At 44.5% G+C, this 12,529-nt stretch overlaps 1 protein-coding gene across 1 annotated transcript in view; it reads right to left on the reverse strand.

Moving 5' to 3' along the window:
• Window positions 1-12,529, reverse strand: part of MINDY2 (MINDY lysine 48 deubiquitinase 2) — a 469,571-nt gene that overhangs the window by 199,983 nt on the left and 257,059 nt on the right. Inside the window, exon 5 of the mRNA XM_069222089.1 lies at window positions 1,396-1,498. Within this exon, the coding sequence (XP_069078190.1) occupies window positions 1,396-1,498 (103 nt within the window). The remainder of the gene's footprint in view (window positions 1-1,395; window positions 1,499-12,529) is intronic.

A 12,529-nucleotide genomic window follows, 5' to 3' on the forward strand; every position in this document is an offset into this window, starting at 1 on the left:
GATTCCTCTTGTGGTTGGGCTGAGGGTGTCAGCAGCTGTTCGAGTTGCTGGCTTGCTAAGTTGGATAACATGAACACCGTGGGAACCTATACAATATGCAGCAGAGCACTTTACAGGATCAAAGGCAAAAACAGTAAATGAGTGATTGGAGTAGTGCCTAAGTTGTGATAGTGGAGGTGCACTGTTACTTTGTTGTGATGTAAAGTGCTTTTAAGAGGTGTCTCTTCTGTCTTTTTTAAATGGGAGCAGCGTTGGGAAGGTGCTGATGGATACCATCTGCAAACCATAGCTCAACACCTGACAAGCAAACCATAACTTGCACACCAAATCCAATGCTCATGACCGCACCCATGTTATAACAGGATACTTCACAAATTTCATGATATATTAACTTACCATTAACATTATGAATGATACAACTAACAAAACATGACCTCTGTGCTTCTGGCACAGAAAATTAAAGATGTGGTGTGAAGTCCTCTTATTCATTTATAAATATAATGAGGTTCTAAGCATTGCAATTGGTGTGCGAGATATGCTTTATATGGCAGATGTGTGAGCTATGGTTTGCAGAGTTAATTATAATTGAAGATTTCTAGGTGTTTTCCTGAATTATTTCATAATAAAAAAACACTTCCACTGTGTTTTTCAAGGAACGTCAGATACATGCATATACTGAGGAGTCATGAGCAAAAATAATAATTTCAATTTAACCATAATTTTCTGGTGAATTTGCCATTTTTTAAATGTTTTTGTGATATACTACATGCAAAATCTGTTAAAGCAACTCACCTCCATGGATGACCAACATCGCAGTAGTGCGCCCAACCGTCCACAGGCAGTGAACCCAGTATATGGCTGATAGTGCGCTGCTGAGGTGTGCAAAGCTGATTTATTTATTTTTTAAACAAAATTCACGATATATGGATTCAGCTGGATTCTCACATCCTAGACTACCAGAAGCAACCACTGATCCAGATTTACAAATCATCGAATATTATGCAAATTATGGGCCCAGATATTTCTCTAATTTATGCATTTTAAGCGATGCCAATTTTAATTTCTCAAAAATTATACAAAACCAAGCACAGGCATTGCTACTATTTCAGAGTTTCTATTTAAGTACATTAAGGTGTGATAAATTATAATCACAACTTCACTAACTGCAGCATCTTTAGTGGCTCGGAAACAAACACCGTATTGATAAATGCTTGATCCTCCAACTTGCCATTAACATGGAGGTAATAAGAAAAAATGTGGGAAATGAGTTCAATATGATTAAGACGTTGTTTTACCCGATGTATTTATGTGTTACAAAATAAAATACGAAACCTTGTGATAAGGTAGGTCTAATTGCCAGGCTTTCAAAATAAACTTCACAGAACACTCACCAACCTTGATTAATCTGCTCACTGTCTTCTGATTGTTTGCAAAGGATTATCTTCTCCACAAGTTGATTATAGCTGCAGTTACCAACGGCACTCAATACATCAGCACTCTGTGGAACATAACATTGCAATGACACGTTTTAAACACTGAAATTTGATACTGGCCTTTTGATCTAATTGTAATGTATATTTATGTTACATCATTGATACGGATTCACAAAGGCATTTGCACTCGTATATAACGATTAAAAGGAATTTAAAAAAGGTGACTTTGCACTTGTTTATTTGATTCCTACTATGGAATACTACTCCACGTTCGCATAATATGTTGCAGTAAACCCTATGCAAGGGATGTGAATGGACAACTTATGTTTGTGACCATTCAACAATGGCATAGGCAGGAGTAAAAACATTTCCCTAGTGAGAACTGTGACTTAACCCCCACTATCTTTATGGGAGTGCAGGAAAGGGTGTTTATCCACGCAGAAAAATCTGTTAAGGAGAAAAAATGCACAAAGGTGCGGCTTTCCACAATGCAGTATTATTCTCCGCGTACAATGGCGCAGAAAGGCCACGCCCAACAAATAAAGAAATTGAAACTTGTATAACTCTCCCATGAGTCTGCTGGAAAGGAACTTTTTTCCAGACATACTCCAGAGAAGTTTTGTGTACAGAAAAAAGTAATAAACCTGCATCTATAGCCTAACACAGAAGGTGCAGATTTAAGATTTATCTGTATTGGGCAACCTGCGTTTTTGCACTAGGATTCGGTTCAAACAGCATTGCAAACTTTAACAAACAAGGACATGCAAAAATACAAGAGTACATACATATTTGTATTAATAGGAAGAAAATAAGAGTGGTCCTACACATGTTTTAAACAGATATTGTAGTTAAAGATTTAGGGAGTAACACGTTATTAATATGTTATTGCTTTTGTACATTTTATGCAAATGCTTATTTGAAAACTCATTACGGCCAGTCTCTATACCTAAATAGTTTTGTAGAAGTGAAGCATCTACTCACAAATTGTGGAAAGTTAGTAAGTTAAAAAAAATGCTGAAAAATGAACCACAAAGACGGACGACAAACTGATAAATGTATGATTCTGCGACCCCCCCTTTACCAATTTGAAAGGAAGCTCACAGGCTAGTTGTTCATAAACACATTTACTTGTCAATTTTACCTGGTTTAATGGGTATCAGAAATTAATACCACATATACATTACTGAAACTATCTTATAGGGTATAAACAAATACAATGCAAGTACCTGCACAGTAAATGTAGTGATATCACATCAGTGTGACAGGTTTAAAGTGGTTGCTTGTAAAAAAGGAGAAATCACATCATGAACGTTTACACAGCTGGACATTTCTTAGCTGAAAGAAGGTCTGCTGACCAACAGAAGTGTAAAGCTGACCCTTACAATTACTGCAAAAAGTGGAGAGGAGAACTTATTGACAAGAGCTGTTAAGTAATAAAGCACAACCCTGATAAATATTTAGAAGAACTACAGGTAATCGTATTTAAGTTGCAAATACAAGTCCATTTTATTTTTTATACCACACTTTATCGAATTCAACTCGGACATATACAGCAACATTAGAAACAGTAGCACATGAGCCTTTACAGGCTTACACATACTATTTATTTCCTTCCTTGACCAGAACTACAGTGACAGAGGGCATAAGACACAGTGGGGTACCCTTCCAGCAGGTGCCTGAATGGAGACTGGGTCTGTCCTACAACACCAATTGTTTGATTAAACTCGTATTGTATTTCAACAACACATGCATTAGTATGAATAACTGATAAGGAATTGACTGCACAGAATAGGCAGCACCAATGCTGGAGGGCTAAGCAATTAAGAGAGGCTGGAACCCCAACCCAACCCCCCTGGTCACACAGAGGAAAAGAGACCCCAGAGTGCAATGTTGACTCGAATCCTCAAAAAAAAGGAACATGTTTTTTTTGCTTTGCACAACAGCAATGCTGAACTAAACACCCAGTGACTGCCTGAACAGTAAAAAGTAAATGTTCCTGGGTCGCAGAGAGGGGGTCTTGGTTGAAGAGGAAAACTTAGTCAATAGCCATATGTACTTAAATTTTTTTTTTAAAAATCAAGCAGGAGGCATTTAGAAACTAAGGATAAAGGAAACATTCTAAATGCCCCACTGCATGCACATAAAATATTGTAGCTTGCAAATACACTACTTAAAATGTACTTGATGCACAAAACATGTGAGAACAAATTGGTGCCCGCATATTATGCACCACACATTTGAAACAAGCTGAGCTTACATTTAATTAAATGTGGGCCCCTTTACACATTCACTGGTAGATTTGCTGCATACGTCTGAACTGTATTAGAAATACCACTGGTATCAGAGTCCAACAGAAGTCAGAGGAAGCACGGCTATTGAAGGGAAAGATTTTTTTTATCTATTTTTTTATTTATTTGTGGCTACGATTGCAACTTATGAACTGCACAGTAACAAAAAAGGAGCTCAGTGACAAAAGCAGCACTCACTGAGCTATGCACATAAAATACTGTTCTGTGATCTGTATACTACATGTTCTTTGCAGCTGGCATACTAACTATTCCATTAGATGAATCAAAACTGCCACTAAACAAAACCCTGATCTCTCTCCTGCAGGTACATTAATCACCAGAGTTATTTTGACATTTTTATTGTTGCCTGTATGCACAAGGAACTCTACAGATAGTGCTTTCAAAACTACTTAACTGCTACAAAACCGGCCCCCTCCCTGCCAGCCTCCAGGGAGGTACAGCCGGCCGCGAACACAAACCTTCAATATTGAGACATGCAGTGGGATAAAAAACCATCTTTCACCTGCTCCCTTCTGTGCGCCTGGTGTTGATGCGGTGGTGCATAATTAAGCAATAGAGTAGAGCAGAGTTTCATGAGATGTTGGACACCTTCTGAGGAAGGATCCTGCCGTTGTTAAAAGGTTCGCTTCCTGTCACCGCTATTGTCCTCTTGTCTTCAGGCAGGGAACGCGCGCTTCCATCGATCGGATGTAGAGACAAAATTCTTCCAAAATAAATCAGGAAATACATCCAAAAATACGTACAATACATTTTGTTTTTAGTAAGCACATCCCCTTCCACATCTGTTCCATGTATGTCATTCTGAAAGGGTACCTTGGATTTCTTTTGCATGCGTGTATTCTACCTGTACTTTATGTCTTTCCTGTATGTAAATGCTATTTACTGTAGTTCAATGACATGTGCTCAGATTTCTGAGTGTTTTTCTGCTGGAGGAGCAATCGCCTAATTCGTCACGGTCATCATTTAAATAAGCCTCTTTCACTATTGTTGTGTGCCCCAGGGCACTAAGAGGGCCGGGTGCGCAGCGCAAAAGAAAACACGGGACACTGGGGACTTGGGGGGAGCACGGGGCTTGCCCTGTCTCCCCCCGGGTTTATCGGCCGAGGTGGAATGTTCCACGAGCCCGAGTTTGGGATTGGGTGGTGTTTCCCGGATGGGGCGGTGCGGTAGGCAGGGGATATAAGGCGTGGGCTGGGTGTGGGCGGCCTCTTTGGCCGTTTGTCACACCCAGTCGGCGTCGTTGTCTTCGTGACATCGTGCTTTTGTGCTTTCTGTCAAGAGTGATTAGTGAGTAGGGGCGGTTTTTGGATAGCGTGTAGGTGGAGTTTTTCGTGGTTGGTTAAGGTGTTTGAATTTTGTGATGGAACCTAACAAAGTTGTCCAGGGTCTAAAGGTTTTACAGGATGAAGGTCGGGAAGACCTGTTGAGGGAGGGAGTACTGGAGGAAGCTTGGGTGGGTTTGCGTAGGCCGAAAATAATTTCTTCTGAAGGTGTGGCGGCTGCGGTTGCAGCTTGTTCATCTCCTGTTAAGTCGGGTAAAAAGCGCGACCGGTAGAAAGGTCGCGCGATTACCTGATGATGTGGAAATTTTAGGCTCTGGTGTTATGGGGCAGTTTCAGGCGGTTTCGAAGAGGCGGGGAGTTTCGAGTCTGCCTAGACGGCAAGGCTCGTCTTTAGTTAGGCGCGTCACTGCTGGGGGGAGAGGCTCTGCCATTTCAGCCGCGGTGGCGATGCGCGGCCACTTGGGGGCTGGCAATCGATCTGCACATGCACGGTTAATTTCAAGAAAATAAGCTTGCGCGCCTTTAGAAAGATGCGCGGAGCGCCTAGTTTTGAATTTAGAGGAAGAGCCCTTAGCGGGAACCTCCAATATGGCGGGGCCCATTGTTTTAGACCAGCAATTCTCGGATGTTGAGCAAACAAGGTCGGGCTCACGCGTTGGTAGTGATGCCCAAACGGGGTTTGTTGATGATGAGGTAGTGGTCATTTCTGAAGAGGAGGAGGAGGTTCAGGTGAGTCAGGTCGGCGCGGGTATTAGGGACAAACGCAGGAACGTAGTTTTAGTTCGTCAGCAAGGGGGTAGGTTGTTGCAATTGATACCGAGGGTTGGCAGTCCTATGCTACATAAGGTACAATCTTGGGACTTGAATAATCAGGCTTCTTTGCAGTCAGGCGATAGGTTTGAATTGGTGGATAATGTTTTTTTGTTTTTTTACAAGGGACAGTGTCTGGGGGTGAGAGTAGCTCTGGTGTTTTGGGTAAGGAGTATTTTAGCTTAGATGTTTGGCATTCTGATGGTGGGGAAGGTCCATCTGGGTGTGACACGGCCCATGCCTCGGGCATGGGTTGCAGGCGTTTCGTCGGCGGTCTGGGCGGATCGCTGCTGATCAGAGCACTCCGGTGAAGGTCAGGGCGCCTTCAGTACACCGGAAAGAAGTGAGGGTTAAACCTGGAGCGGTTTACCTGACGTCGGGGGAGAAATTCGGTGTTGCTGATGACCAGCCATCCACTAGCCAGGGCGCTGGTGCGGGTTTGGCTGTGATGGATGAAGAAGCGCTTGACTACGATGACAAATTTGTGGAACCAGTTACGTCACAGAAGAGTTTGGTGTTATCGGGAGAGGTGGCTGGGGAGGTCCAGGGCGGCCGACCTAAAGCTCGCGGTCAGGAGGTTGGCGGTTTACCGAGAGGTGAGGCTGGGTTGAGGGGGGTCGGTGGGGTTTCATGGGTCACGCACGTATACGGGAGGGTTGGGTGGGGACAGTTTTTTGGAGGTTGGGAGTGGGCTCAAAGGGCATGGGTCCAAGGTGGATGCATCTATCCAAGTATGTTCGGCGGAATTGAATGGTAAGTTGGCGGTAAGTGGTGATAATGATGACAAGTCTATGGGTAAAGTTGAATTGGGTGATAGTAACGTGAAGGCTATAGGTCCTGTTGGCGACTTAGTGGGGGGTAGTGTTAAGTCTAAGAGACTGCCGTATATGGGAGTGTCGATGCCTTTGGGGGCGCATCTCATTCTGACTTTGAAGGAAAAAATTTGGAAAGGGGAGTTTATTGATGTATTTAAATTGCTGCACAGGGAGGTACAAGCAAAGGAAGGGTCAAAAGAGGAGGAGTGGGAACTGGCTAGGAGGCCTAGAGTCCCAACTACAATTGAAAATTGGACATCGGCATTTTTAATTTACGCTAGTGTTTATTGTGAAAAACACCCGGACTCTTGTGTGGCGTTGTTTAAATATATGGGCGTTGTGAGGAGAGCTCAGATGGATTTTGGTGGATTTGGGAGGTTTAGATACGAGGAAGAATTCAGGGCGAGGAAGGCGATGGATTCTAATAAACTGTGGGGTGAAACTGATCACGAGATATGGATGCAGGTGTTTGCGTACCGCTAGGTCTGCGCCTACAACTCATACGGCGAGTGGGTTACCCGTACAGTATAAGCCCTTTCAGGGGCGTCCCACCCAGTTTGGGGTGGGTTTCGGTTTCAGAGGTCAGTTGCAATCTAATGGGTCGTGTTGGTCCTTCAACAGCAGTTTCTGCAATAGACAGCAGTGTAAGTTTAGGCATGAATGCTCCAATTGTGGTGGGAGACACCCAGTGTATCAGTGTTTCAGGGGGCTCCAGTGGGTTGGGCATGGGCCATCTGCAAGGGGTGGCGACAGAGGTAGGGGACACATGCAGGCGGTGGCAAGTAAAGGGCCCTTCACCAATTAAAGTGGATGTGGTAGCTTCCCGGTTGCAGCTTTACCCTCGTTTTGAGGAGTCTAAGGTTCTGTTAAGTGGTTTTTCTGATGGTTTTAGGTTATGTTATCAAGGCCCGAGGTTGCGAAGATGGGCCAATAATTTGAAGTCGGCTAAGGAGCATCCTGAGGTGGTAAGGTCTAAGTTAGAGAAAGAATTGAGTTTGGGCAGGATTGTCGGCCCCTTTAATGAATGGCCTTTGCCTAATTTGACTATTTCACCCCTGGGTGTGGTTCCCAAGAAGCAAGCAGGGGAGTTTCGGCTTATCCATCACTTGTCTTGGCCGGCGGGTTCATCAGTTAATGATTTTATTGCAGTGGAGGATTCTATGGTTCACTACGCGTCGATTGATGAGGCCATTGCATTAGTTCGGAAGTGTGGAAGAGGTGCAGAGATGGCTAAATCAGATGTGGAGTCAGCTTTTCGATTGTTGCCGGTCCACCCAGATGATTTTTCGTTATTGGGTATGCAATTTGATGGTTTTATCTATGTTGATCGGATGCTGCCCATGGGGTGTTCTGTCTCTTGTTCTTTGTTTGAAATGTTTAGTTCATTTTTAGAGTGGTGTTTTAAACTTCGAGGGTGCAGATTTGTTACTCACTACTTGGATGATTTTTTCTTCGTGGGGAGTGCTAATTCAGGAGATTGTGGCAGGGCCTTGCGTGACTTCAAGCGTTTGATGTTGCTCTTTGGAGTTCCTTTGGCAAGAGACAAAACGGAAGGGCCTACAACGTGCCTTAGTTTTTTGGGCATTGAATTGGATTCTCTTCGGATGGAAGTGAGGTTGCCTAGGGAAAAAGTTCTGCAGTTGATTGCCATGTTGGGTGAGGCGGTGAAGAAGCCTAAGTTGGAGTTGCGTCAGGCGCAGTCTTTATTAGGTCATTTGAATTTTGTCTGCAAGGTGATAAGGGTTGGCAGGGCATTTTGTTTTGCGATGCGTGGTGCCTTTTTGCCACATCATCACCTTCGACTTCGGGCATGTGTTAAGGAGGACCTTTGGATGTGGATTGTTTTCTTGAAAGATTTTAACGGTGTAACTATGCTGGTGGATGACGAGGATTGGTTTTGGCATGTTCAAATTTATTCAGATGCGTCTGGTGCTCATGGTTTTGTTTTGTTTTGGGATGGTCATTGGGCGGCGGAGGCTTGGCCCGAGAGTTGGAAAAAGGCTAAATTTAGTATTGCATATTTGGAATTTTTTCCGTTGGTCGTGGCGCTGACAATCTGGGGCCAATTTTTGGCCAATAAAAATGTCATTTTTAATGTGGATAATCAGACGGTAGTGCATTTGGTGAATTCACAAAAAGCCAAGGATGAAAAGGTTCTTAAGTTGTTGAGGGTTTTCTTGCTGTATTGCCTTAAATTCAATATATTGTTCAAGGCTTGTTATGTTCCTGGCATTAATAACGACATCGCTGATGCCCTGTCTAGTTTTCAGTGGCAGAGATTCCGTGGCTTGGCGCCGGGAGCGGATGGCCAGAAGACGGCCATACCAGGGGAGTTGTGGGAAGTAGGAGATTGAAAATGTTGGAGCTAGTTCAGCAGTCTATAGCTCCGTCGACGAGGAGGAGTTATTTTCAGGCATGGTTGGAATTTTTTAATTCCGGTGCAGTACGTCGAGTGGGAGGGATTGATGTGATTTCTAGGAGACAAGATGATGCGGTTCGTTTTGTTATGCAGCAGATTGAGGCTGGTTTGGCAGCAGTCACGATATCGGGTAAGTTGTCTGGGGTTTCTTTTTATGGTAAGTATTTTTGGGGTTATGATCCAATGGAAGGCGAGTTATGTAGGAGGATTTTGGCAGGTTGGGCCAGGTCTGGTGGGATTAGATGTGATCGTAGGCGTCCTATCACGTCTTTTTTGTTGAGGTCTTTGTTGGGCGTTTTGGGAGGTATCTGTTTTTCTGGTTAGGAAGTGCGTTTATTTTCGCTATGCATGTCTTGGCTTTTTCACGGGGCATTTAGGATCTCTGAGCTTTTAGGTTTGAGAGGGTGTGGTGGGCTTCTTGTTGAGAATGTAAGTTTTTTGGATGGGGGCATTTGCATATGGTTGCCTTTTTCAAAAGGGGATCAGTTGGGAAGGGGACAAGAGGTGTTTTTAGAAGCTAAGCAATCACGTGATTGTCCAGTGCGTTGTTGGTTTTCTTTTTCAGCACAGTTGCCGCAATCAGCAAGGTTGGTATTTATTCATGAGAATGGGTCGAGTTTGTCTGCATCTCAGTTTTTAGCTGTGCTGAGAATGTCGGTTAGAAGGTTGGGTTTGGATCCCAAGTGTTACGGTACTCATTCCTTCCGGATTGGAGCTGCAACGGAGGCGAGGAGGCAAGGTAAATCGGACCAATCTATCAAACAATTGGGTAGGTGGAGATCGGAATGTTTTCAGAGGTATGTGTGTTCTTTTAAGCAGTAGGATTTATCTGTTAAAGTTTTTCTGTGCGCTTTTAATTTTCGCTCTTACTTCTTTGATTTTTGGCAACAGTCTTTCCATCATCTCACTTTTCTTTTCACTCCCAGCCTCCCCCCCCCCACATACTTTTGCTGTTTTCCTATTTCTTGCTTCTTTTACTTTTATTTTTGGTATTTTACTGTATGCGGCATGTTAGTGTGTTTATTTAACATGTTTTTTCTTGTAGGTTGTGTCGGGGGTCCGGACAAGGTGTGCGCAGTTTGGATTGTGGGACATTCTTTCGTTTGATGGGCGGAAAAGCAAGCTGCATTGCAACATTTTGGGAGACAACTGGGATTAGATGGTGCAAGGATGGTGCAAGGATAAAGATTAGTTGGGTGGGAAAGAGTGGGATGAGATGGGGAGAGTTGTTGTATGTGTTGGCGAGAAGGATGGAGCAGGGGGTTTGTCCTGATTTGCTGGTTTTGCATTTAGGAGAAAATGATGTGGTGGCATTGTCAGGCATTGGGTTGTTAAAAGTTATGAAATTAGATTTATGCAGGATTAAGGAACGCTGGTCAGGGACTCACATAGTTTGGACGAGTTTGGTTCCGAGACGGGTGTGGAGGGGTGTGCATTCATTTACAGGGATTGAGAAGCAGCGTAGGAAGATTAACAAGGAAATGAAGAATTTTTGTAAGGCTCAGGGCATTTCGGTTCTTAACAAGGACAACATTGTGGTTTCTGATGGGGAACTTTTTCGGCAGGATGGTGTGCATTTATTGTTTTTGGATAATGAGCATTATTTGTTAGAACTCAGGTTGTTGATTGCGGAATTACTGGGTGAGCGACTGTGGGATCGGTAGACAGGTGGGTGGGGCAGGAAAACGCCTGTTCAGGTTTTCCTGTGTGGCCTTTCTGGGGGGGGGGGAAGGGGTAGATCAGAAAAGATGAGAGGGCAGGGGGTTTTCACAGACAAGGGTAACTGGAGAACGTGAATGCAGGACAGAAGGGGCAATGGGTTGGTCGGGTCAAGGTGGGGATGGGACAAGGGGTAGTCAGGTGCCAAGGTTGTATTTTACCAGACCTGTTCTATTAAAGCGGCCTTTTACCCCTTTAAGGAGTGTCATGGTTATTTCACTGTATGGCCCGATGGGGACTTGGGGGGAGCACAGGGCTTGCCCTGTCTCCCCCCGGGTTTATCGGGACGAGGTGGAATGTTCCACGAGCCCGAGTTTGGGATTGGGTGGTGTTTCCCAGATGGGGCGGTGCGGTAGGCAGGGGATATAAGGCGTGGGCTGGGTGTGGGCGTCCTCTTTAGCCGTTTGTCACACCCAGTGGGCGTCGTTGTCTTCGTGCCCTCCCGCCCTGCCTCATGCATGGGTATTTTCTTAATTTCTATCTGGGGTGGTAAAGGGGAGAATATTTTGTGGTTTGTCTCCAGCTAATTTTGTGCTTTCTCTCGATCTGTATTGTTTGTTTTTGGTTTTAACAGGGCAGGTCTCGTCACTTTGTTTATTGTTTTCTTTTGTCGTTTGTTGGGTAATCTGTATTTATTATTGTGAAGGGGGGGTGGAGTTTTTTTATTATTTTGCCGCTGATAGTCAGGTCTGGTTGGGGGGTTTCCTCCTTTCGGGGGGGAGGGGTAGATCAGAAAAGATGAGAGGGCAGGGGGTTTTCACAGAAAAGGGTAACTGGAGAACGTGAATGCAGGACAGAAGGGGCAATGGGTTGGTCGGGTCAAGGTGGGGATGGGACAATGGGTAGTCAGGTGGAGTCACTTTAGAGGGAGGGGGAGGGGTTAGGTGATGAATTTGTATTAGTGAGGTTGGGGTAATTTTGTGAGGCTTTATGCCAAGGTTGTATTTTACCAGACCTGTTCTATTAAAGCGGCCTTTTACCCCTTTAAGGAGTGTCGTGGTTATTTCACTGTATGGCCCGAAGTGTTTTGGTGCGCTTTGAAAATCTGCTGTGCGAACCTTGCGGCTCTCCTTTTATTTAGCGCGCGCCTTACTTCAGCTGCGCACCATGTGACGGCCAAAGGAAGGGGGGTCCGCCTTCACAGTCCAGGCAGAAACCCCTCTCGAATGGAGCATTCCCGCTCCGACACAACAAACTATGAACTTCGCTTCTGTGCTCTTATTTTATCAACACGCTTGATGCCGTTCTGTTGAGGACTGCGAGAGAGAGCTAAAGGAATTAATGGTTATTTGAATAGTGTTTGGATTGGGGTTAACACAAGCAAATTGTTTCAGATCTCATAATGAACAGTCATGAATAGAGAGCACTAATATGTGCAGTTGCCGATTCTGCAGCATATCCTGTTCAAACCACAGGCACTCCTCTTGAATTGCAGGTGCGCCTGACATTGAAAGGCTGTAATCTGGAAAGTAAATACTAACGTATTTTTCATGGTCACCAAACTCGCAAATTATGGAGCTTACATGTGTGAAAGGAGGAAGCTCTTTTCAGATCAATGCGTGCCCGTACTGTACTGGCAACGAACGCTGCGGCCTGTCTCTCTTCGTGCAACAAAAGGGGAAAGTGAGAGAGAGACAGCCTCCTCCCACTCCTGCTGCCTCACACACACTGCGCCAGAGGCCCCAAGTAACTGCTACAACGTCTAAGCCAATCCAGACACTGCTCCTTCTATTACAGCAGC

Source organism: Pleurodeles waltl, chromosome 3_1 (genome assembly GCF_031143425.1).
Source record: "Pleurodeles waltl isolate 20211129_DDA chromosome 3_1, aPleWal1.hap1.20221129, whole genome shotgun sequence".
Lineage (NCBI taxonomy): Eukaryota > Metazoa > Chordata > Amphibia > Caudata > Salamandridae > Pleurodeles > Pleurodeles waltl.